This window comes from Nelumbo lutea, chromosome 4 (genome assembly GCF_056320005.1).
Source record: "Nelumbo lutea isolate HS-2025 chromosome 4, American lotus-T2T, whole genome shotgun sequence".
In the NCBI taxonomy this organism is placed as follows: Eukaryota; Viridiplantae; Streptophyta; class Magnoliopsida; order Proteales; family Nelumbonaceae; genus Nelumbo; species Nelumbo lutea.
Window position 1 is genome coordinate 93,579,122 of NC_142687.1, and position 27,284 is coordinate 93,606,405.

General features: G+C 42.6%; 3 protein-coding genes and 1 pseudogene across 3 annotated transcripts; 3 read left to right on the forward strand and 1 right to left on the reverse strand.

Annotated features, from left to right (window-relative positions):
* Positions 1-3,495: 3,495 nt before the first annotated feature.
* Positions 3,496-7,041, forward strand: LOC148861871 (splicing factor Prp18 family protein). Its single transcript, XM_088981946.1, has 2 exons — positions 3,496-4,563; positions 6,379-7,041. The coding sequence occupies exons 1-2, from the start codon at positions 3,604-3,606 to the stop codon at positions 6,778-6,780; spliced, it is 1,362 nt and encodes a 453-aa protein (XP_088838072.1). The 5' UTR covers positions 3,496-3,603; the 3' UTR covers positions 6,781-7,041.
* A 412-nt stretch (positions 7,042-7,453) lies between these two features.
* LOC148861872 (photosystem I reaction center subunit II, chloroplastic-like) lies at positions 7,454-8,600 on the forward strand. The gene has a single exon (XM_088981947.1). The coding sequence runs from the start codon at positions 7,786-7,788 to the stop codon at positions 8,425-8,427; it is 642 nt and encodes a 213-aa protein (XP_088838073.1). The 5' UTR covers positions 7,454-7,785; the 3' UTR covers positions 8,428-8,600.
* A 2,230-nt stretch (positions 8,601-10,830) lies between these two features.
* LOC148861873 (ubiquitin-conjugating enzyme E2 2 pseudogene) lies at positions 10,831-11,846 on the forward strand (annotated as a pseudogene).
* An 11,859-nt stretch (positions 11,847-23,705) lies between these two features.
* On the reverse strand, positions 23,706-26,174 carry LOC148861874 (uncharacterized protein C24B11.05-like). The gene is made up of 8 exons (XM_088984197.1): positions 25,849-26,174; positions 25,691-25,756; positions 25,498-25,595; positions 25,357-25,394; positions 25,151-25,238; positions 24,820-25,029; positions 24,668-24,733; positions 23,706-24,307 (listed from the first exon to the last, which is right to left on the reverse strand). Exons 1-8 carry the CDS (start codon positions 25,907-25,909, stop codon positions 24,134-24,136), a joined length of 801 nt encoding a protein of 266 aa, XP_088840323.1. The 5' UTR covers positions 25,910-26,174; the 3' UTR covers positions 23,706-24,133.
* Between the last annotated feature and the right edge of the window lie 1,110 nt (positions 26,175-27,284).

Sequence of the window (27,284 nt, forward strand, 5' to 3'; positions counted from 1 at the left end):
TTCGTTTAACATGGGTTGTACAGACTCTAGCACCTGTAACGTACTTTGCCAAATGCATGGGGACTTGTGTAGTGATGGCTAAGAGGGCTGATTTAGTGAGACAAGATAAGATGGGATCGTTGTCGCAAACAGCTAATTGAAGACTCAAGGCCTGTTTTGCACGTCTTTTTGAGAATTTCTTTTGTAGCTTTGACAGTCAAAAGACGCATTGAGCTTTTGACAATCTAGCCAGCCTAAAAACAGTTTGGCAGACGCATGTCTTTTTGTGTGTTTGCCTATGTCTTTTCGTGCGAGATTAAAACCCGAAAGACATAGAAAACTTCATTCGAAGCTTCCTGAAATGGACTTCTCATGTCTTTTCGGCGCACCATCTTTTGGCGGCTAGATCATCTGTGAGCCAAACGGGAATAGATCAAAAATCAGTCTTCCTGAATTATAAACAGCTGAAAGACCATGTGGAAAAGACACACCAAACAGACCCTCAATCAATGGTTTGAATGATGGAATTCTAGATGGAGTAGAGCTCTGGATTTCATGCTTGTTTTCTTTTGGGGTTGAGGGGAAGATTTGGGCTGATGGATCGCTATGAATGGGGATATTGCAAGGCAGATTTTGGATGGTCACTAAGAGGGTTGATTTACCATGCACCATTTGGTGCATCTTTTCGTGTGGTCTTTCGGCTATTTACAAGTGGGGATGACCGATTTTCGGTCTATTCCCGTTTGGCTCACGGAAAACCTAGCCGTCAAAAGACAGTGCACCGAAAGACGAGAGCTCATTTTGTGCTGATTTTAGGAAGAGGAAGTTTCAAATGAAGCTTCCCGCATCTTTCGCGTTTTAATCTCACGTGGAAAGACGCAAGCAAACACAAGGAAAGACGCACATTTGCCAAACTGTCTTCGGGCTGCTCAAATCTTATGTCAAAAGCTCAATACGTCTTTTGACCGTCAAAGCTACAAAATCTTCTCAAGAAGACGTGCCAAACATGCCCATGTTAATGTATGTGATTCTCTCTTAGGTTGAGTAGGAGAGACCCATTACTCTCTACTATGTGGTTTTGCCGTCAACCACTCATGCTCTGCTATCATTTCCAAACCAATTGTCCTTAACCCTAACCCATCTTCTGATTCATGGGGTCATTCCCTCCTAATCTCTGTCATAAGAAGATCATTTTCAGCATCTCTGCCCTGATTGTAATTGGTGTTGACATCGTGATTGCCCAGTGTAGTTGTTGTCACTATCCTCAACCTCTAGGTACGGTCATTCTATTTCTCATCTACTACAACCCTCACACTATTGAATAGAGATGAGTTCATCAAATCTCCTTGATTTCAGTGTTGGTGCCCATGCCCTCCTCAACAAGGACTATTAATAGTCGCCGCTGCAACTTCAGCTGTGCTCAAAGATAGTAACCCAGTTGCCATTCTTACCGTGTAAGTCCCGAGAATATTTCAAGATCCGGTCATCATCTGCCATCCTGGTAGTTTTTGTGAAGAGAATGAGAGGGAGAGGGAGAGATCGGAGTGAAGAACCTAGATCTAAGATATGAGTAATACTCAGATCTGAAATCCGATGATCCGAATAATTTATAGTGGAGGGTATAATAGTCTTTTTATATCGCTGTAATACACGTTAATGAGTAATAAGGATTAATAAATTGTTGAAAACGTTAATGAGTAATAAGGATTAGTAAATTGTTGGAAACGGTAAGAATAGCATTAATCAATTTTCAAACATTAAGACACACTTAGTCACGGGATCATGATCTCGTTTGATTGCTCAAATGGGATCCATGAAGCCTCAAAAACGAATATCCTATGAATCTATGATCATAACTGACATCTCTAACACGCGTAAAAGTATCCTACGTTTCTCCACGGAAGAAATCTCAACAACTGACTTATAATCGAGGTCAGATGGACTCTACATCTGCGTTATAACACGTAGATGGTTTTAGTGATGTACAAAAAAAAGTATAGGACGGGAGTGTTAGCTCCCGTTACTAATTAATTCTCTCTCTCTATATTTTTTTTCAACCCAAAAAATAAAGGAAAAATTTTAAACTTACCCACTAAATTTTGTTATTGACGAGCTGCTCTAAAAACCCAAAGAGGGGAAAACCTTTGCAAATAAGGTAAGAGATTGAACAACCAAAAATCTATTATGTAAAAAAAAAACGTTTTAAACCTTTTTTTCTTTTTTATATCTTTTGATGTTTTGCGGTACTCTATATCTATAGCGATTTCAATAGATTGAAATTCCATTGTAGTTGATTCTAATTATAATCTAAATCAAATCGATTTAGAGTTGCAAAATCAGATCGTTTTGCCTACAACCCGGCACGACAATATGCAGGTCGTGTCAAGCACATCATGATAGAATAAGCCATGCTGAGTCTAGGGTTTTAGGTCCAGGGCTGGCATGACACATCACAATTGAGCGGGCCATGTTGGTCGGTATTCCAATTCCTATCTAAACCAAATGGACCTAGAGTTGTAAACCAGGTCGTGCTGCCTACGACCCGATACAACAAAATGCGGGTTGTGTCTGACACGATATGATGGAATGGGTTAGACTAGCACACGGGATTCCTATTCCTATCTAAACCAAATGGACCTAGAGTTGTAAATCGATCCGTGCCGCCTATGACCCAACACAACAATATGCGGGTCGTGCTGTCGTGCCAGGCATGACATGATGAAATGGGCCGTGTCGGACCAAGGGTTTTAGGTCCATGGACTGGCTCGACATGACACAATTGAGTAGGTCTTGCCGCCCGTGGCTCGTGTGCCAGTATGGCCCAACACTGCCCATGTATTTATATATATTATATATGATAATTATATAATAATATATAATATACTAATATATATAATTTTTTATAATTTTATTTAATTTCTGTATATATAAACAATTATATACATAAAAAATCATATGAAATAAAATTTTAAACATTTTTTAACTATTTTTAAATGGACCTCTCATAGCTTGGCCTGGCCCAAGACATGGCCCATGGACTAGCCTAACCCATAGCATGGCATGCGCATGGGCCCATGCAAGCTCAAGCCATAGGCCATGCCAAGTGGACCCCCCAAATTATCTAAGAGAGGGAGGCACGGCCCGAGATGGCCCATGGGCTAGCACGGTATGATTTACCATACCAACTCATTTGATAGGTCTAAACGAATCATAGGAATAGACCATTCCAAAACCAATTCTATCCATAAACCAAACGGATGCTAAACAATTTAAATAAGAAGCCTTAGATTTAAGTTATAAGCAGACTACAAAAATTATATGGAATTGCTATAATAATTTATCACCTTTTGTCAAAACTAATAAGGTCTAATTAATAACGTATAAATTTGTTTATTAGAATGCATAATGACCCTCTTGTAATTTTGTGAAGTTGGAAGAGATCCTTGGCAGGTAAGTTATAAATTTTTTTTTTGGTTGAAAAATATTAAAAAAAATAAATAATAGGTGTTACAACGCGGATGGAAGAGTAGCGCGCGTTCTAACTTCTAAGATGTTAGTCTCCTCTCCTACCCTAAGTCCTAACTCCTAACCAACCTCCTCTCTTATTTATATTAGCAGAAATAAATGCTTGAACATAAATACCCCCGACCTTCTGTCCTCTTTCCGGAACACGCAGCACAAAATACAATCGACTCCGGAGAGTGGACGAGAATCAAGAGACATCTCGTCGCTATGGATATCCTGAGACAAGAATTGCTGAAGAAGAGGAAAAGCTTGGCAGAAGACGTCGGAGGCAAGAAAGTCTTCAAACGATCCGAAATCGAACAGAAGAAACTCCAGAAACTTCGTGAAGAAGAGAAGCGCGAGTTAGAAGCCAAAGCCCTCCGCGACAAGCAGCACAATTCCTCCAGCACCTCCTCCGGCGCCACCGCCTCCACCACCTCCTCTTCAAACCCTAATTCTAAATCGAATCTTCCTTCTTCCGCCTCTGCTTCCTCCAAAGCACAAGAAACCCTAACTGACGAGAAAAAAATCGACGAACTCGTCCTCCCTAAACAAGAAGTAATCCGTCGACTCCGATTCCTTAAGCAACCTATCACCCTCTTTGGTGAAGACGATGAAGCGCGGCTCGACAGGCTTAAGCTTATCCTCAAGGCCGGAGTTTTTGAGGTTGATAGTGATATGACGGAAGGACAGACGAATGATTTCCTTCGAGACATTGCGGAGCTAAGGAAGCGGCAGAAAACGGGGATTTTGAGTGACCGGAAGAGGAAGAACAAGGAGGATGGGATTGAGGATGGAGAGGCGGGCGGAGGAAGCGCTGATGATGATTTGAGTGGAGATGGAGGCTCCTCTGGTGTTGACAATGATAAGGATTTGAAGCGGATGAAGGCGAATTTCGAGGATTTATGTGATGAGGACAGGATTCTTGTATTCTTTAAGAGGCTGTTGAATGAGTGGAATCAGGAGCTCGACGAAATGCCAGAGGCCGAGAAGAGGACTGCTAAAGGGAAATCGATGGTTGCCACGTTCAAGCAGTGTGCCCGGTACCTCAATCCCCTCTTCAAGTTCTGCAGGAAAAAGGTATGTTCTCTATTTCCTTTTTTTTTTCTCTTTTCCTTTTTGTGTTTTTTGTTATTTACCTCGTCTTGCAGTCGGTGTTGTTCGGTTATGAGATTTAAACAATTGATTATATTTGAACTGAGTAGATGGAACTTAAAATCTCGCTTTGACTAAGAAACTAACTGGCATGCATCAATTCATTGTTCAATACAGTTCACTTGTTCTACAGGGCAAATGGTTGGTAGTAACAGCTCAGTGGTGATTGAGCCAACCATTCTTATCGGTACTATTGTTAAGGTTTTATGACTATATGAAGTTTTGAATAGAGCTTGGATTTGCATATGAGCTATTTTCAGAAGATTTTAGAATCTGATATTAGAGGGAATTCCTTGGAGGGCCGTTAGAGGGAAATCATTCTTGTTTAATATCAAAATGACAGCTTATCTTCTATCATCTTGATGCTTCATGTACCACCCAATTTTTCTTAAATATAGACTAAGCATAATAGATAACTAGGGAATTAAAACATTGTTTCTCTTTTTTGCCCGATTACTCTTAGGTTGGTTTTGTGTCAATTTGCTTTGACAGATTGGAAACAATGGGTCATCTATATCAACAAACTCTTGAGTCAAGTAAACCCAACAATGACTTGTTCCAGGCATCCTATGTTAAGTAACTATTATCCAGTGTCCACGTCTCTCTGCCAGTTTATTCATGGCGTCTGCGTGATGTGCAAATACTTTTACCTCCGTTGATGAGTAGCCTAGTTGATTGATGATGCTCAGGAATGACTAGGCTACTCAATGAATTCGGATAATAAAGCAATCTCTTTTTCTCTTATAGTAGCATTTTTTAAGGACTAAAGGTTGAAGCATTGGAGCAGGTAGTTGAATTGATTAAAGCATCCGTCAATCTGTCCAGCAATAATAAGGTTTAGAATAGATGATCTATGGAAGAACTAAAGGTTGAAGCATTGGACATTATTTAGAGCAATATATTGAAGACTGAACTGGAGCAGGTAGTTGAATTGATTAAACCCATTAACAGTCAAGATTCCAGGCTGGTGAATTGAGGTGATTTTGAAATTTTGTTCAGTTTAACTGCTCTAACTGTGAATTGCACGGATCTACTGTTTAACCCACAGTTCTGTTTCAGAACCAATGATTTATGTCAAGATTCAAGGAGGTTATCTTAAGTTTCCTTATCAATGAAAAAATAAAAAAGAATAAAAACAAGTGGAAGTTTGACTCAATAGCCCTTCATACCAAAAACAATTTACTTGTCACAATTATGAAGTACAATGAAAAGATAACGAGGGTTATTGCAATAAACTTTGTTTTGGCCAAAGGTGCCAACTAGCTTAGTTGGTAAGGTCTCTGGAGGCTGGTTGTAGCAGAGACTTGGGATCGAATCCCGCCTTCACCAGGGTTGGGGTTCATAGGTTTGGGGGATGATGGGCTACTCCCACCTGTTGTGTAGCCCCATAAAAAAATAAAAAAAAGTTTGATCCATTCCTTTATTCAATTTGAAAAGTGAACTACCAAAACACTTTTCTGAGTTGTGACATTCTAATGCTACATCAGCATTATGGCTACCAGAATGCCTTTGTAATGAAAACACTGCCACAACATATATTGGTATTGTTCTGCCAATTGTGACAAAATAGAAACACTAAGCAGCATCCATGCCAAATACTACCACTGTCTGGATTTGTGGGTTTCTTACTGCTTATTTTATCAATAATTAATGACCTAGTCCCTTGTTGGTATATGTTCCCTCTTTCAATGTGAAACTAGGATTTTGAACTTGTCCTGATACATGTGTTACACGTTTCAGGTTCTTCCAGATGATATTCGTCAAGCATTGCTGGTGGTAGTTGAATGCTGCATGAAAAGGGATTACTTAGCTGCAATGGATCAGTACATCAAGATGGCCATTGGAAATGCACCCTGGCCTATTGGTGTGACTATGGTTGGTATCCACGAACGTTCAGCCCGGGAGAAGATTTACACCAACAGTGTGGCTCATATCATGAATGATGAGACGACTCGCAAGTATCTACAATCTGTGAAGAGACTTATGACATTGTGCCAACGGAGGTACCCTACAATGCCATCCAAGGCTGTTGAGTTCAACAGCTTGGCTAATGGGAGTGACCTGCACTCCCTTCTGAATGAAGAAAGGGCACAAAGCTCAGAGGAAAGGCTGCGGCTGATGCCCGCATCCAAGAATAGCTAGTTACCATACAGCACTAATTTTACACTGTGACCAAAGTCTTTGAATCAACTTTTTTGTTTTTTTATTGAGTGATTCTTAAGTTTTTAATATTTAAATAGAACCACAACAGTGAAGCCTGCATGAGTCTTGTCTATTTGTGCACAGATTCAGAATACCACACAATCCGTGTTAATTGGTTCCTTTTGGCATTGGCTTTCATAATTTCAATCACATTGTAATTTGGGTGTCTATGATATAAACTTAGAGATGCTGTTTACTAAACTACCCCAGGTATGTTGCTTCCTCAACCAATAATGACCATATTTCACACAAAAATAAAAATCTGGTCACCGGTTACCGCTCCAATGCAAAGCTGAGATCAACACATTTGATCTCTGAATTTCCTCTAGGCATCCTAGACGAAGATGTTTTGCAGGATTGTATCCCACTTTGGTTTCATGATTTCATTATCCTTATCTAGTTATTGTAGGTTTCTTATCAACCATCAACGGATGTAGTGGCTCTGTACTCAATGACAAGGAACAACAACTCTTCTCCATCAAACGGTGTGTAATGTGTACCTAATGAAATAATTGCACATGTGGACGAGCTTCAACTGGGGCAAAATATTCTATTTGTATGTCATCTCACTAAATTCATATAAAAAAAAAAAAACGCAAGGCAGATATGAAATGTCACTGTTATTGTGTTCAATTTCTTTTTTCCTTTTACAACACAAGACAATCAATAAAAATCGATTAAAGACAGCTTGGGCTATCAAGGTTTTTTTTTAGCCAAAACAAGATATGGAGGGAAGTTGCAGGTAAGACCAAGTATCAAAATCCCAAATTCTCATTGGTCCAACCCATATCGCCTTATCCAAACCCAATTCCCCACCACCCATCCAAAATCCTACACTCTGCACATAATCTTTCTCTCTTCCTGTGATCCAAAACAGCAACTAGCACTGGTAGTGGTACCATCCACCACCTCGCCACCCATCCCATCCTATCCCACCGTTCTTCCATGGCCATGGCAACCCAGGCAGCACTCTTCACTCCAACCCTCTCCGCCCCAAAATCCGGCAATCGTGCCCTTGTTCCATGGAAACCATCCTCCACATCCTTATCGTTCATCAGTCCAAGGCCTCTCAACTTGTCCGTGGCACAGCGGACCATCAGGGCTGCGGCCGCAGATGAGAAGACTGAAGCTCCTCCAGCAGCGGAGGCTCCCGTGGGCTTCACCCCACCTGAATTAGACCCCAACACCCCATCTCCGATCTTCGGCGGCAGCACTGGAGGACTGTTGCGCAAGGCGCAAGTGGAAGAGTTCTATGTGATCACATGGGACTCCCCAAAAGAACAAATATTTGAGATGCCCACCGGGGGTGCAGCCATAATGAGGCAGGGACCAAATTTGCTCAAATTGGCCAGGAAGGAGCAGTGTCTGGCCCTTGGAACTAGACTGAGGTCTAAGTACAAGATCAAGTACCAATTCTACAGGGTATTCCCTAATGGAGAGGTCCAATACCTCCACCCTAAGGATGGGGTCTACCCAGAGAAGGTGAACGCAGGCCGTCAAGGAGTGGGACAGAACTTCCGATCAATTGGAAAGAACGTCAGCCCCATCGAGGTCAAGTTCACTGGCAAGCAAGTTTATGACTTGTGAGGTCAGATGTAATTTGTGAACGAGCATGCCTTTATTTACTTACTGTTCTTTGTTGTACTGGGTATCTTCTCCTTTTGAGAACCTAAATCAAAACTTAAGCAAAGCAAGAACAAGTATATTGTGTGATACTGTAACTTTGTTTAATTCAGTTGCTTCAATCAGTTGGTTATTTACTTGGGCCCTTATTGTAATGTTCGTTTGTTTCATCACCATTCACCATCACTTGGAGAATTAGGGAGCTGAGGTCGGGGGAAATTACAGGTGCAAGTTGATATGAAATTATCATTGAAAGATAAACAAAATTAATATTGCATCAGAATTTAATTGAGTTGTTCCAATTGCATGCTACATCTTTTACCTATACTAATCCTACATTAAACTACGAAGGATATATGAATTGGACAAATTTCAAATAAGTCAGATCTTTGATCTACTTAAATATTAGTAATACACCAATAATAGTTTTATTATAAGATATAGTGTTACTGTGCCAGAGATTCATACATCTATATGAAATAGCATAATCACCGTATTAATCAAGGAAATCTATCTCATAATCGAAAGGAATGTGAATTGTTTTTTCTTGTTTGCAAGTTCCCAAGGCTCAAATTGGAAAGAGTACAAAAACAAATATGTAAAGCACAAATACATACAAAATATAAAGTTTTGCACTTTACATATGTTGGGACTTACGTATGAGTAGTATCTCACATTATGAAAGAATGAGGTGCAAAGGATATATATACAAGAGTAACCCATGATCCAATAGCTTAAGTTTTTAAGTTGTATGTGGTGTTACTCTCTTGTGTGCAAGCCTTATGCATGTGCACATATACGAGCCCTAACTTTTTACGACTCTCCTAAATGGCCTAACTTTTCGGTTATTGACAAATGCATGCACCTAATGTGGAAATGACTCATACATGAGGGGGAGGTTGTTAAGATTCATGTATAAATAGTTGAAGAGAAACCCACATTGGAAAAGAATGAAATGTGCAAGAGACTAATATACAAGAGTGGCTGTGAAAATGACCCAACCTGAAAAAACTGGTTGGGTTGGGTTGGGTCATGGGTCAACCCGCTGATCCGTTTATCAAGTCTAATTAGGATTATTTATGCATTGTTAGAAGTTTCCACTCTTTAATTTTTTTCTATTTAGTCTTTACTTTTTATTGTTTACTCATTAAATTGTTAAGTGTTTCAGCTTTTTATTTTTATTTGGAATTTTAAGGTTAATTCTTTTAATTTTGACATTTTTTATGTAATTTTTTTTATTTATTTTTTTTTAATTTCAATTATTTTTTGGAATGGTCCGAACTGACCCATGGGTCAACCCTAGCCCAAACATTTAGGGTTAGGGTCTAGCATTTGATAACCCAATCCAAAATTCAACCCGACCTGAAATCAACCCAAAGTACCTTGACCCAACTCAAACCCAACCCAATTGCCAAGTCTAGTGGCCCATAAACCAATAGCTTAACTTTTGGGTTGTATATGGTGTCTCTCTTTGTATTCAAATCCTATGCATGTGTACATGCATGCATCCTTGATTTTGACTTTTGACGACTCCCCTCAATTTATAAAACAAGGTCTAACACTTTGCTTGAAAAGACAATAATTATTAAAACAAAAATATAGAAAGAATGTTTTTAATTTTGTAGTTCATTTCTTTTTTTGTCCAAGCCGAAGCCAAAAACATGTCCTTGGTTTTTTTTTTTTCAAAATATATGCATATTTTTCATAAGTTAGGCAATTTTTTTTTTTTATAGAAGAATGATGGAAGCCTTACTCCAATAATTGTGGCAAAAGGAGGGACCAAAGAAGAGGATTCCTTGTATAGATCTCCATACAATCCATTAAGGAGTAATGTTTTTCTTTTTCTTTTTAACACATTAAGCAGTATGAATTACACCTCTTTACGATCAATATCCCATTTGGATTAGAGCCTTGCTGAAAATAAAACATTAGGCTACAACACCTTCAATAGAAATCTAATATTCATTGTTGAATAATTACACAATGAAAAAATAGTTTGATGAATGAATTTATATTTTTTATGGTTAAATACTTAAAGTATCCTTATGGTTTAACAAATAGACAAAAAGTTATCCTACCGTTTGAAAAATTACTTGAAATATACTTGAGTATTTTGATAATAGACATTGTGATAAATTTTGATAGAAAAAGTGAAATATCAAATTTGCCCTCCATTATTTATCAAATCTTCAAAATAAAGCCCAACATATAAAAAAATTCAAGAGAGAAAATAAAAAAACTGAGAAAAAAAGTCAAAGATAAATCTTCTCTGAGATTTAGGAAACGTGAACAGACACCTCCTCATCTCACTTTGATGGAAAACAAGATATTGAAAGCAATATGCTCCGACTTCTGCCATGTTTGACAATGGGTGGTGAGGCTGTTGGCTCTGCAAGGAAGAAATTGATGAAGGATTTCGAAAGGTTGCAGCAAGACTCTGTTGTTGCAGGCATCAATAGTCTCTCTCTTTAAAAATTCAAGGTTTTGTGTGCTACACCGAATCATTTTTGGTTTTGACTGGTTTAAATAGTTTGACTTTTGAATTTTAAAATATATTTTTTAAACATTTTCTTCTTCATTTTCGTGTCTCTTCTTTTTTGTGTCTCTTCAAATATGTGAACTATTTTAAAGAAACATCTCTCTAAAGGGACCTTTTATGTCCATTCGGGTAATTTAAAACACTCTATAAAAAGAGTATTGGTTGATCCAAATAGACACAACAATGCACACAATATAGTTTGCTTTCTTATTGTAAGCAAGTGCACGCCTACAAGTGGCCTGTGGGCTATTTTATCTTGATGACCAATTTATAATTATTCAACTGCCACACGAACAGAGCAAATACAATTTTAGGGAGAATGACCAAGTGACACAATTCAACCCTTTTCCTCTTTGCAAATTTTCAAATTCATAATTTTACAACAATATAGTCCTACAAATTCTCGATTTGGAAAACAATTAATGATAATTTGTTATTTCCAATAATGGTGCACCTCAAGACAACAATATAATACTTTGGAGTGCTGTGATATTTGGCCTTGATCACACTCCCTCGGATAGAAGTACGTTTAAGTTGACAATTCAGCTTACAGAGGATTATCCCAATAAACCACCTACAGTGTGATTTATTTCTCGAATGTTCCATCCAAACATTTATGCCGATGGGAGTACCTGTTTGGATATTCTATGGAACCAATGGAGCCCCCATTTACGATGTAACTGCCATACTTACATCTATGATCTATCCAGTCGTTTCTTTGTGATCCAAATCCGAACTCACCTGCGAACTCAGAAGCTCACGAATGTTCAGCGAGAACAAACGTCGTGAGTATAACAGGACAGTACGTGAAATTGTTGAACAGAGCTGGGACCGACACTCCTGACGTGATTCTTTGAATATTTCTAAGGATTTGAGAATGCCCGAGTAGTGCTGAACTTTTATGAGCCAATATATATTTTTAACTCTATTCTACTCCAATTATAGTGTATGTTTGCTTGCTTTTGAGGATGGATGGTTCAGGGCATTATCTGCATCACTTGCCTTGAATTCCAATTAATTTCAATGGTTCAATACAAAGAAAAAAAAAAGAAAAAAGAAATCTCCTTTATATTCAGCAAATCTCTAACTGAAATGGCATTTTTGTTGATATTTTATAAAAGAAAGGAATTTCTCTGTTTTAACTTATAATCTGGATTGATGATGATGCATACACAAAAGAAAGTTTATCTTGAACTCTACAGTTTTAAGGCTTTTAGTTGTAACCTTTCGTGCCGATGCTGTTCACTTGAGCCCAATAATATTTCAAAAGTTTAGTGTCATAATCTCCTGCTTTCATCTATCTCATTGTCAGATCGGCAACCTTAATCCCCTTGCTTCCATCTCGAGAAAAACAGACGAAGACTGCGCACGGATGTAACAGCAATCTAGGAGCATTGATCTCGTGTAGTGTCTTATAAAATTTGGTTATTTAATTACTTGCAATTTGCAGTGACAAATAAGGTTTTATTTTGAAAATTTGAAGAATAATGAAGGGTAGAATTGACTATGAAAGGGTAATTTTGAAATCACTTGTAAATTGATTGTGACGGTAAAGAGGATTTTGTCTATTCTCAGAATTCTTAGCGGTATTTAAGTAATTTTCTCAAATAGTAGGATACGTTTTTCATAGGAATATTTAAGTATTTAACCCTACGCTTAGCTGGCCCAGAGAGACATGTGTTTGCATAGTCATCGCCCCATCACGTTGGCTTAGCTTGACCACGTTTGCATAGTTCGGCCACACCGGCTCAGTTTGGCTACGTCAGCATAGCTCGATCGAGTTATATTACTATCGTGGTCCCCCACCTTATCCCTCTAACCACGTCACCTACACGCCATGCGGATAAGCTTGACTATGGATAAGGGTGGAAAGAAAACTCCGCCGAGGAATAGGACTCTACCCCGGTGGAGAGCTCTATCCTGATTATCCCGGAACTCTAATCCGACCAAGAGACAAAATCCCGACTATAAAAAGGTACTCCATGCTCAAGGTAAGGCATCCCCCAACTTCTAGCACCCACACTGTTACTTTGCTCAGGCCAACACCCTCATTGCTCTGCCTGACCATTCACCACCCTCTCACTGACTTGAGCGTCGAAGTGTCTACCCGGGGACAACTCCTCGGGCCTTTGACTACTTTTCTTGATCACAGGTTACATAGCGCGACACTGTCCTTGTAAGCTCGGCATTGCCTAGTCAGCAAGGATTATCTGTTCGCTCTCATCAGTTCGTGCACTACCTTGGATTGAGCAACATTAGATTGGTGTTGTCTATGGGAACTGACAAAAATCCTTCCCGAAAGCAAAAAAAAATCATTTGTTGCGCAACTTCAAAACTGATCAAGATGCCTAAAAACCCATTCGAACGATCGGGAGAACCGACATCACAGCTCCTCCCATCAAGAAGCCTCGCAGCCCTCGGCTATAGTGGACCCAACATAGTTTCGAGCTATGCAAGAGAATGTCGATAGTATCTTCGAGTTCATGCAAGCGTTGGGGTCCGTTGCGCCGCCCAACCGAGCCATCCCCGCTCATGAAGGATGATTTTCGGACCGAGGACCCCAAAGTACGTTGATCGGATGTGAGGGGAGCGCGGTCCTAGTGAGAGAGGCAAGACACGACCCGAAGGCCCGCCTTTATTGCCCACTCCCGAGAGCAGGATCACCACAACCAGACATGCCAGTTAGCTCGGATCCTAGCCAGAGAGAGGCTCGGTAAGAGGATGCCGCCCTTTGTGGTCTCCATGGCTGAGTCAAGCTCAGTGAAGGATCACCCTATGTGACCTAAGAAGGAGAAGGCCACCCACATTGTGGCCCCGGACAACAAAGATGCCAAGATCAAAGAGCTCCGACAACTTTTAGAAGAACTGGAATGCACTTAGACCCACAAGAGCATGACACTTGCTGTGGACGAGCCAACACGTGCTGCCATGCATACTATCAAGTTCGACAAATACAACAGGAATACTGACCCTTTTAACCATGCCGCAACACTCAAAGCTCAATTGATGTTGCACGACACGTCGAAAGGACTGGTGTGCAAAGACCTTGTAGCTACCCTACAAGGCCCAACCTTGGCGTGGTACTCCTCCCTACCACCATGTTCCATAATGTCATGGGACCAGCTGGAGACCTAGTTTCTGGCGCAGTTCACCACTAGCCAGAAGCATTGGAAAACTTCGGCCAGCCACATGCAAATCTAATAGAAGAAGGCGGGAGTCCCTCAGAGATTACCTGTCGAGGTTCAATAAGAAAGCACTCCAGGTCAGGGACTTGAACCAATCAGTCGCAGTTATGACCATACAGCACAGGCTCCGCCCTTCCCAGTTCAACTTCTCCATCTCCAAAAATCCGTCTCAGACGCTAGCCGCACTAATGAGCATTGCGTAGAAGTACATCAATGCCGAGGCTTAGGTTCAGCTCAGAGACAAAGATGAGAAGCCCGATAAGAAGAGGAGAGATACCGACGAGAGGAAGTCTGAGAGATTGGACAGAGATCACAAGAGACAAGATTGCCGACCAGACCATAGACCTCGGACCCCTCCAGCCACCTACCGGAGTTTCATGCCGCTCAATATTCCACAGTTTGAAATTTTGATGCAAATCCGTGACCGCAACTACGTCAGGTGGCCCGAGAAGATGAAGACGCAAAGTAACAAGAGGAACCGAGACAAGTACTGCGAGTTCCACAAGGACCACGACCATGACACGAAGAACTATTTCGACCTACGCAACCATATCGAAGATTTGATCAGGGGTGGTTACCTTTGTGGCTTCATCGACAGAAGTGAGAAGCCAGCCCAAGAAGAGCAGATAATGGATGAAGATTGACAACTGCCGCCCCGAGGGCCCCCATCTGGCGTTATCCACGTCATATCAGGAGGAACCGCTATCGGAGGGGAGAGTAGCTTGGGTTGTAAGAGATATGCTCGGCTGTGCGAGTCAATGATCGGGGTCATAGGAAGAAACCTAGCACATCCATCACATTCATCGATGATGACCTCTGAGGGGTCCAGACACCGTACGACAACGCCTTGGTCATCACAGCTGAGGTGGCAAACTTCGAGTTACGGCGGGTCTTAGTCGACACAGGGAGCTCTGTCGGCATACTGTTCGAAGATGCATTCAAAAATCTCGGCATCGACAGAGAGTGGCTCACGCCGGTTAGCACGCCCATGATGGGATTCTCGGGATAGTCCCTCCTGCCCACTGGGAGGATAACTCTTCCCCTCTTGATCAGAGACGGTGACGTCACTGTGACAACTATGGTTGACTCCATTGTGGTGTGTTACCCCTCCTCTTACAACGTGATCCTTGGAAGGCCGATCCTCAACGCCCTATAGGCCGTAGTCTCGACATACCACCTCGCCATGAAATTTCCAACCAAGTACAATGTAGGGGTGGCACGCGGAGACCAAAGAACAGCGTGGCATTGCTATCAACTCTCCTACTGAGGACCACATCCAACCACTGAGACACTGATGGCGGAGGCCTACGACTTACGCGATGAGGTAAAGGCATAGTGGGGCCAACCCGTGGAAGACCATGTCCAGGTCCCCCTCTCTGAAGAAGATCCCAAAAAGACAGTCCAAGTTGGCTCTCTATTAGACGGCCACCTCCAAGAACTCGTGCAACTACTTAGGAACAACGCCGACATATTCGCTTGGTCAGCAGCGAACATGCCTGGGATCGACCTTGAAGTTATCACACATCGGCTAAACGTCAACCCCCGCTACCGACCTGTGAAGCAAAAAAAGAGGAACTTCGCCACAGAGTGATGGCAAGTGATCGCTAACGAAGTCCAAAAACTGCTCGACGTCGGCTTTATTCGGGAAGTCAAGTATCTCGATTGGCTGGCCAACGTAGTAATGGTGAAGAAGGCAAACGGAAAGTGGAGAATCTGCATTGACTTCACCAACATAAATAAGGCCTTCTCATGTTACAACCAAATCTGGATGCACCTGGATGACCAGGAGTAGATAGCTTTTTATCACCGACCGCGGCCTGTACTGCTACAAGGTAATGCCCTTCGGCCTCAAGAACGCTGACGCTACTTATCAATGGCTGGTGAACGAGGTATCCAAAGAACAACTCAGTTGGAATGTAGAGGCATATGTCGACGATATGCTCGTGAAGAGCAAGAAGGCCGAGCATCACTTGGCCGACCTTCGCGAAGTCATCGACACCCTTAGAAAATACAAGATGAAGCTAAACCCAACCAAGTACGCTTTTGGGGTTGGCCCCAGCAAGTTCCTAGGGTTCATGGTAACACAGAGAGGGATCAAAGCGAATCTAGAGAAGATAAAGGCCATCCTTGACATGCCATCTCCTCGGACCCATAAAGAGGTGCAACGACTCACTAGGAGAATAGCCACACTAGGCAGATTTATGTCCAAATCCGTGAATTGTTGTCTTCCTTTCTTCAAAGCCGTTAAGCAGCCAAAAGATTTCCACTGGACCAAAGAATGTGAGAAGTCCTTCCAGGAGCTGAAGCAGTACCTGACCTCGCCACCCCTCTTAACCAAGCCGAACCCAGAGGATGAGCTATTGCTTTACCTCTCATCTGGAGACGAGGTTGTAAGCTCAGTACTGATTAAGGAAGAAGACCGGGTGCAGAGGCCGATCTACTACACTAGGAAAGTCCTCAACAGCGCAAAGACCTGATACTCCAACCTGGAGAAGTTAGCCTTAGCTCTCATCAGCACCACTAGAAAGCTTAGGCCCTACTTCCAGGCCCACAACATCCGAGTACTTACTGGTCAGCCCCTTAAGCAAATACTACAAAGGCCGGAAGTATCTGGCCACTTAATAAAGTGGAGCGTGGAACTAAGTGAGTTCGACATCGAGTATGCACCCCGATCGGCAATTAAAGCCCAGTCCCTAGTTGACTTCATCTCAGAATGTACATTCACCACTGAGGAACCAGCCCTGCCACCCCAAGTATGGACTCTGCACGTAGATGGCTCGTTAAACTAGCAAGGCAACAACGCCGACCTCATCCTCCTCGGCCCAAACGATGCAGTTGGAACACGCCCTCAGGTTCGAGTTCAAGGTGTCCAACAATGAGACCGAGTATGAGGCCCTGATTGTTGGGCTCCGCCTTACCTTGGACCTCGGGGCCCAAAGAATCGAGGCCTTCGGTGACTCACAGCTAGTGGTCAACCAAATCCACAGCCAGTTTGAGGCTCGGATCCCCTCCATGGCGAGTAACCTACAATACAGGAGCTCATTCAGCAGGTCGAGCATTTCGATATTCAGTAGATCCCTCAAGCAGAGAACACGTGAGCCGACGCCCTCTCGAAGTTAGCCAGCGTGCCGTAGACCAACCATGGCTCAACTATCCGACTGGATACACTAACTCAGCCGAGCATCGCACCAACAACCCTCCTCATCCTCCTGGTATAGCGTGACTCATCTTGGATGAACCCCATAACCGATTGTCTCCAAGAAGGCGCTCTCCCAGAAGACCGAGAAGAAGCGAAGATGCTCCAACACAGAGCAGCCCATTACTGCCTAATACAGGGCCAACTCTACCAACGTTCCCATACTCTCCCATACTTGTAGTGTCTCCCCCTAGAAGAAGCAGATTATGTCCTAAGGGAGGTAGGTGACGGTATTTGTGGAGATCACCCTGGCATGCGCACATTAGCCCATAAGGCACTCCGGTAGGGCTACTTCTGGCTGACAATGAATCAGGACACCGCCCAATTAGTTTGGAAGTGTGATAGTTGCCAGCGACACTCCAATCTCTATCACTAGCCTATGGCCCCCTGAAGAAATAGGAAATCCATCATATGGACCCCCAAGATTACAGAATAAAGGGGGCGAATTTCAAATTTTTTTTCTTTCCCTTCAACTGGGAATCGAATTCCCTATTTAGAAAATCATATTTTCAATGATCATTCTTGAACCATAAACTGAACCAGATTTGAACCAAAAGGAGGAGAGAGATAATACCTGATATAGAGAAACAATATCTCTCAATGGAGGTGTTCACGCCCAAGGTAGAAACCAAAATCTGCTCCCACTAAAGATGGCGCAGTGCAAGGTGGAACAGAATCAACAGTGTCCTTCCTAAGAACTTGATTCTTCCCAAGAATCACCTGGACGGCTTGTGAATACAACTCCTACCAATCTTTTCTCCAAAAGATTGGAATCAATATCCAATCTTGATTTCTCCCAAGGAATGGAGATCGAACTGCTATAGGCGGCGGTTGTCCGACAAAGGGGTTGATCATGTCACTATGATCACCCACTTAGATGAATTCTCAGACTGTCCCAACATACCCAGGTTTTGACCCCCGCTAAGGATCTCACTGATTGGTACATTAAAACAGCCCAATCCGACACCTAGTGCAGTATCATAATCGAGTCTAGGGGTCGGGTGTAACTTTCCAGTTTTGCCCATCAATCTCCAAGGTCCAGGGCAATACTGAAAATCTAGTCCAGTTCAAAGATTCAATTAATCCCACACTGTGTGTGCTTAGGGCCTCACCCTGGTAGCTGAGACAAGCCACCCCAACCGACTTGGTGGCACCACAGTGTCAGCCTTGTCAGGATAGGTCTCCCTAGACCGATCCACTGGCTGTGAACATTCTAAACTAACACAAGTCTCATTAAGTGTCCAGTTTAAGGGTATTACACAGAAACATACTAAGGGAACATGAATCAAATATGCACTTTTATTCATTTACAATAAACACATAAAGTACACCATTCTGATTGAAGCTAAGGGCATACAAAACTGTCTAACACCCCCTGAAGCCAATCACCAGCCCGTGGTCGTTCGTCCAGTGGGGGATGGACACCCTTGGCCCCTCACCGCAGTTGCACAGAAGAAATTCCTTCTCGTAGCAGTGGACTACTTCACGAAGTGGGTGGAAGCCGAAGCCTTGGAACTCATTATCGCCCATAATGCCCGGAACTTCTTCTGGTAGGGTATCGTCTACCGCTTCGGCATCCCTCGCATGCTCGTCACGGACAATGGGACACAGTTCAGTGACAAGAAGTTCGAGGCCCTCTATGCCGACCTAAGGATCGATCATCAGACTATCGAAGTGCACCGACCCCAGAGTAATGGATAGACCGAGGTAACCAACCGAGCCTTACTACACGACCTGAAAATGTGCCTAGATCAAGCCAAGGGAAGGTGGGTTGAGGAGCTGCCAAGCATTCTCTGGGCATACAGGATGACCCCACGGGCCGCCGTTGGAGAGACCTCTTTTAGCCCGACCTACGGGGCCGAAGCCATAGTCCCCGTGGAGATAGGTTCCCCAACTATCCAAACCGAGCTATTCAACGAGGGGCAGAATGACAAAGATCTATGCACGGAGTTGGACCTAGTAGAAGAAGCCTGAGACCGAGCACATGTAAGAATGGTCGTGCAACAACAAAGAATGGCAAGGCACTATGACTCCAAAGTCAGAAGGCGTGAATTTAAGACTCGTGACTTTGTCCTATGCAGAGTCATAATCCCCGTGCCCAGAGAAGGCAAGCTCAAACCAAACTGGGAAGGGCCATACAGAATCACCAGGGTTCTCGGATCGAGTACTTATAGACTCGAAGGCCGACTGATACCGAGCTAGCAGGCTTAACGGTGAGTGTGTTTGTACCTCGTGGAACTCCGCACAACTGCTGGCTTAATGACCGAGCTAGCTGGGAAATGGGTAGCCCTAGAAGGGCCCCAAAGGCTCCCGAGACAAAAAACTGAGCATCCTTTGGCTGAGAGCTCGGGAACCGAAAGATCTCGGACAACTACACCTCGATCAACAGAAGACTGGAAACGCCGAGGCATAGCCCGGCCGGCAAAGGAAACTGAAAGATCCCAGACAACTACACCGCAGACATAGAGGCATATCCTGGTCGGCCATGCCTTGGCCAACGAACTAAAATTGCACAAGTACGAAGAGGATAACCAAGGCATAGCCCAGCTCGGCCCACGTAATAGCCCGACTGGCCACGCTTCGGCTGGAAAAGGAAAAATGCACAAGTAAAAATGGCAACAACAACAAGAGGCATACATATAGTCAACGCAAAGAATAATTGATATTCAACTTAAGATGGTCCATTGCATCGTTTAAGGCTTGGCATACTGAGCCAATAGCAAAAGCAAGGAGATCACAAAAAACACAAAAAAAGCATAACTAGAAAAAAAAATAGCCGCTCAATCCTTGGCGGGAGAGTCTGCAGCCCCATCAATAGGTTCAGCCTTGTCCCCATCCTCTTCATTGACTTCCTTGACGGAACCCTACGGAGTATTCGGATCGCAGGCTCCCTAGCCCTGCGATTCCTTGGCTAGCTTTGGGTGGCGGTGAAGGATCCTTTGACAGAAGACATTGAATCCAATTGCAAAGGAAGCCTCGGCGTACTCATCCATGTGCAGTTGCTTCTCCTCCAACACCTTGTACTAGTTGACTGCCTCCTCGGTAGCCTCCTACTTCAGCCTCTTTCGCTCCGCCTTCAGCTCAAAGATTTCCTGCTTCAGCCTACAGACAACATTGGCTTGCTTGGCCAGTTGTGCCTTATGCTTGACCACCCCAGCAGCTTGAAGCTCGACCAACTGGGCCTTCTACTACAGATACTAGGGATGTTCTCACTCATACATTGATTGAATGTCCCGAAGGCGATCGACCAACACAACTGTCGCACAAGAATTCTGCAGAAGAGAATGATGAGTATACACCCAAAAAAAAAAAAAAGAGCAAAGCACGAGGGATAAGAAAGGAACTCACCTGGGCTGCACTGTTGAAGCATGCACTCTAAGGCTCTGCTGCCGACCCCGACCAATGCCTGAGCCATTGACATAGTCATAATCACTCGCAACAACTGCCCGGGAACCCCATGCGTCTCCAAGTTTTCGTCAACACAAACCAACCATTGCGGCATGTGCAGGCCCGAGCTACTTTCGTCCACTTCCGTTCTCAGTGCACTCATGGGACGATGAGCCCTTTAAGGGTCAACCACGACAACATTGTCCTCCTCGGCCTCCCGCTGTCGAACTCTCCTTTACTAACGAGCCACCCTACCCGCGGGTCATGGCTGGTCTGCTGCCTTGGACCGAGCCTCTGGCTGCATACTAATCCACCCTTACCTCTGTCAAAGCGCTCTCATTCGACGAACAATCTCTTCTTCGCTGGCCATCCTTATACATGTAATACAAAATGCCCAAGATAAGTAGAAAGCAAACAAGGGAATAGTGACTCAACAAACAAACGGTAAAAGAAACAAACCAGCCAATCTCTCCATGAACCCGACGAGCACCAACATCTCCAAGCATGTGTATGCGATAACGTCTATCTCATGGATCATGCTCAGGGCCAACCTCTCCTCCCAAGAAAGCACTATCCACTCAGGCTGCGGCACAGTTGTCCTCGACTTCCATATTTTGATCGAAAAAGCGCCATCCACTCCTTCTAGTGATTCACAGAAGAAGGAGCCCCGACCAACGACCGGACATTCCGCCTACTGGAGAAATAGTAGTAACCCTACTGATGATGCTTCAGCTGAAGCATAAAGCTCACCATCCACAGGGTCAACTCGATATCACGGACTGCACAGTAGGACATGAGGCTGAGCAATAACCTGAAGGAGTTTGGCATCAACTGCACCGACAACACCCTATACCATCCCAATACCTCGGCGACCCCCTGGTTTAATGGGAACCTCAGCCCAGCTTCCAAGCTATGCTCGTACACACATATCTCGTCGGGCTGAGCATCAGTGGCCATTTCGTTGGGTTGCAGACACCTCATCTGGAACTCTGCGGGGATGACGTACATAGCTCAGATCTGAGCCATATCACTAGGTGCCAAGATGTAGGGCATGGTGCCAAACCGGCGACCTGCCCGCATGGGAAGTTCCGCCTCCATCCCAGAAGGGCCAACTTCACCCTCCTCGACTTCGGTGGCCACAAAATCCCTCACCTCCGATTCGTAGTTGGAGCCATGGGAAGAGCTGGAACTGAAACCACTACTAGAGTTCCCAAAAGAGGAAGTGTATCGACGGGATAAGGAAGACATACCAAGCCGAGGAAGGGAAAACTGCCGAACAATTACCACCGAGCAACCACTACCGAGTAATTGCACCGCACTCCGCCGAGCAATGCAAGCTACCTTCCTCGCAAATGACAGATGGGGGGGGGCTTTTCTTTTATAACCACCAGGAGCACGGATTGAGGAGAGATCAACGGTACAGATGAAGTAACCCCTGACAATTCCTTGGAAGGCCAATTGATGCGACTGATAAAGCACACGCAAAGCATCGGAAACCAAAGTGGTGCCCCCGACAGGTAGCGGTTACGACCATTAATTGCGTCGGTTCGACCCTTAGTGCCAATCTAACCACCGATGCAGATCCTCGGTTGTGCCGCTCAAGAATGCTGGCCCAACTGGAATGCCCAGTGCTGACCTCAACAGAGCCCTGATGCCAGACAAGTCTACACAACCGTGCAATAGTCCAACTGAGCATTCCCTCTCCTTGACACCAGAACTGGGGGGGGGGGTGGTTCGGTATCCAAAATTTTGGTTCTTATTTAAAGTTCTATAGCTGAGGATTGAAGGAATCCTCGGCAATGACCAACATTGCGTAGACTAGACAACAACTCGAAAGTTCCTCAGTCGAGCAACGAACCAAGAGAACCTCATCCCTCAACTTCGGAACTGGGGGAGTGGTGTTGGAGTCATGGCCGAGCTGGCCCAAAGAGACATGTGGCCGCCCAGTCATTGCCCGACCATGTCGGCTTATTTCGACCACGTTGGCTTAGCTCGGCCATGTCGGCATAGCTCGATCGAGCTATATTACTATCGTGGTCCCCCGCCTTATCCCTCCAGCCACATCAGCTACATGCCACGCGGAAAAACCCAACCACGGATAAAGGTGGGAAGACAACTCTGTCGAGGAATAGGATTCTACCCCAGCAGAGAGCTCTATCCCGATTATCCCTGAACTCTAATCCAACCTGGAGACGAAACCTCTGCTATAAAAAGGTACTCCATGCTCAAGGTAAGGCATCCCCCAACTTCTAGCACCCACACTGTTACTTTGCTCAGACTAGCACCCTCATTGCTTGGCCCGACCATTCATCGTCCTCTCACTGACTTGAGCGTCGATATGTCTACCCGAGGACAACTCCTCGCGCCTCTGACAACTTTTCTTGATCACAGGTTACATAGTGCAGCACCGTCTTTGTAAACTCGGCACTACCTAGTCAACAAGGATTATCTATTCGATCTCCTCAATTCGTGCACTACCTCGAATTTAGCAGCATCACTATCTAAATTAAAAAAAAAAAAGCTATTTTACTTAACTTATTGATCAATATATCTCTTATTTTGTATGATTCAATTTGAAAAGATTACAAATGCAAATATATACAATACAAATATATATAAAATACAAGATTTTGCAATTTACATATTTGTATTTATACTCCTAAACAGCCCATCAAGAGTTAAGATTCATTTGGTTGATTTGTTTATAATATGAAACAAATGATAAAAAACATCATGATTTCACTTAGGTTGTATTTGATACTGTTTTATAGTTGAAATGTTTTGAATTGATTAATATATAATCTGCTATTTCTTATATTGAGGAGGCTGGTTCTAGAAACACCAAATTGGGTTTGGTATTTCTTACTCGAAAAGTAAAGTTTAATCATTATAATTTGTATCCATAAATTCAAACCCTTGTAAGTAAAAACAAGAATGATACCAAATACAATCTTATTCGCTTCACTTTTATATGTAAGCCAAAACAGTCTCCCACGTTCCACAGAACAAGCTCTGCCAAGTACAGGTACAGCCTTGGCTTCTTAGCCAAATAAGCGAGAGGTGGGAGGATTATCAATTATGACAAGGATGGAATGGAGGCTTCTGCCTTCCCATCAATTATTCGTGCGATGTGGTCCTGCCTCTGTCCATATCTTTATCAGATGACTGTTTGGATACACGTGGACAACTTATTTTTTATAACATTGACATATCATCACAATACACAGACATAACTAACCACCCATTTAAATACCATTTTTCTTCTGCACAGCCCATCATCATACAACCACCATACGATTATTAATATATGAACAAAATGTACAAGAACGTCTGTAGGGTAGGGTCAACCACTCAACTCATCAACTAAGCACCAACAGTTGTCGATTTGAGAACCGGATCCATCTCACTCCGGCCACGACTCATCCTCTGGTCTTTGCTGTCGGTTGGACTAACCCATATTTCTGGAACCACTTGTGGCAGATGAACCACGCTCTCAACCACGTAATCGCCTTCTTTGCTCTTCACTTGCTTCCCAACCTTTTCCCCATTTCATCAATGACAGATCAATGTAATTAATTAGTTGAAATCGTAAATTGTTCGCGTTTAATCACATGAAGACAAAGCAGTTGTTTTGTTTTGGGTAGAGTGGTAGACCATAGGCCCACAGAATTGGATCTACACTTCGGTCCTTGGATCTTGACCCATACAGATACAACGGTGTGGGCCGTGTGGGGTGGCCCAATGTTTAATTGTCTATTTGTGGACTGTGGTCTTGGACTCTCCTCAGGTAGACAGGCAATGGAGCACTGTGTCTCTTCTGAAGTTCCTAACCGATTGGAGGCTTAATTAAGCCCATCAACCAAATTCCAAACAAAAAGAACAGGGGAGGAGGCTTACCAGGACGGTACGAAGCCCGACGGCTTTTCCGGCGGCAATATTCCGTTCGTTGTCATCGAGAAACAGCTGCAAGGATCATTGTCACAATAAAATAATAGTTAATGGCTCGACGAGAAGAGAGAATAAATAAATAAAATGTCTAGATGGCGTACCGTACGACGAGGATCAACTTGTGCAGCATCGATGGCGATTTTCATGGCGTCGATCGACGGCTTCAAAACAACGGGAAACTCATTGAGACGACTGGATTTCGAAATGTTTGGATTAAGAGTTTCGAAGCAGATTATCTCATCGAAACAGTCTTGTAATCCTATCCTCTCCAAAACTTTAATCGCGTGCTTCCTATCGGAATTCGTAAAAATCTGCAGAGAAGAATCAAATAAGATTACGAAGATTTCTTAATCTATCATTACAAGGAGCTTCCTTGAAATCGAGTGAACAGCCTGAGATTTATTTGAATTGTTTTTATTTGATTCATCTTACGATCTTTCTCTGGTTGATGCTTCGTAAAAGAGCTCGTAATTGAGGATCTGGTTTGATCGCTTCATAAGGCAACCTTCCGTGCACGAAACTGGTAAGAAATTAAGATTTAAATGGCATAATCTTAATCAAATCAATAATACAACGCCGAATTTGTTAAGAAGAAGAAGAAGTCATATTCCATGTCTATTCTGTTTTGGGTTTCTTACCCGTGGTAGTCGTCGGCGTCGATGTCATAGCCTAGAAACTGCAATGAAATATAGAAAGTAATTACTCATAAAAGAAGCAAGAGATATAAATTAAGTTCTTCCTCTTTCATTTTCTGTTTAATCGGTTAAATAACTACTTACTCTCAAGCCGGCAAGAGAGCTCCCATATGTTTTGAAAAGCTCAACTCGTAGACTGGATGCTTTAACCTCTGAAAATCCGCATTTCTTCACAAGAAATTCTGTATATGTGGTGAAATAACATCGAGGACAGAGATCGCTGATCAGCTCATGAAATTCTTGAAATTCATTCTATTTTAGCAGGAAATTCATTTACCTTCGATGTTCCTCTTGCAGGCTTCACCGATTCCCACCTTCAACGAGTATAAAGTGTCATCGAGATCTGCCAACTTACGGAATCAGAATTATTCAACCAATAATCAATAATATTGAAAGAAGAAAGAAAAGAAAAGAAAAAGATAAAGAGAAATTTACCGAAAAGAAGACAATCGAAAGGAGAAGTGAATTCTTGAATAGGTTTGCTGCATAACTCCATTATTGAAGAGGGGAAAACAAGGAAGAGATGAATGACTGAAAATATGTAATTAAGAAAATTTCAACCCTTTGAGTGTGCTGGAGAGAAGCTCTATTTATAGATTCTCGATCAGGAGACGCTACAAGGGAGAAAACCAGAGAAGACGCCCTGCCTACTGTGCCCATCGACATCAATTTCTAACGTAATGTCTGCCGTTATCTTCAGATCATCTAAAGTGGGTTGGGGGCCCACATGCGACTCCAAGTCCAAAACGACCGAAGCCCCATGATAACTCAGTGGTCAGAACTCATAAACCGCCACGGGATCCAGGTTTCCACCTATAGAGCTACTGACCAAGTAGTACTATTATATTTATCCCTGATTATATTTAGAAACTAGAAAGCACGTTTGGAATTGTAAACTTGATTTATTTATTTTTGGGTTTTTAGTTACCGAAACCTCTCAGCAATTATTCCTTTTTTTTTCTTATTTTATTAAGAAAATTCTCAATCATTACCTTATACTTTATCTCGAGTGATAATTTGGTTTTTGAACTTTAAAATGTAATAATTCGGTATCGAACTTTTAAAATATGATAATTTAGTATTAGAACTGTGACAATTCGGTACCTGCCATTAATCATTCTGTTAATCAGACTTTAAGTGGTATTTAAAAGGTCAAAATGTCCTTTGAATGCCATCTAATTCTCTTTATCAATCATTCAAACATTGACAATAAAATGAACAGTCCTAAAATCTAGCTTCTTCTAAACGGTCACCAACTTTTTTGAATAGAAAAATATAGGATTTGGGACTGTTCAGTTTTTTGTCAATATTTAAATGGTTAATAGAGAATTAGATGGCATTTAAAAAGCATTTTTAACTTTTCAAATGTCACTTAAGGACTAATTAACATACTGATTAACAATAGGTACTGGATTGTCACATTTAAAAAGTTCAAATACTAGATTATTGCATTTTAAAGTTCAAGAACCAAATTATCACTCAAATTAAATTACAAGAAATGCTCTGAGAAATACTTTCAAAACAGAAAAAACAAGTGCTCATTTAAAAAAAACAAGGGAATGCTCTTTGGGCGGTGGATTCATTTTTTTAATTAAGCACGTGAATTCATTTTTAACTAATCCTTTACAAAAGGAGGGAATTAAGCCACATCACCCACCCATATTTTAGAGAATCTTATTACATGGGGCTTATATTCACCGTCCAAAGAAGAATTCACATAGTTAAAATGAGTGGAAATTTTCTCACAGTATGTATACAAATCCATTGAAATTGAAATGGTTTATTTTTATAGTCTATTTGATTTGTACAGGAATCAAAATCAAATGAGATCGGTTGGGATGGGAACTCATTCCCAAGGGAGGGAGAGAGAA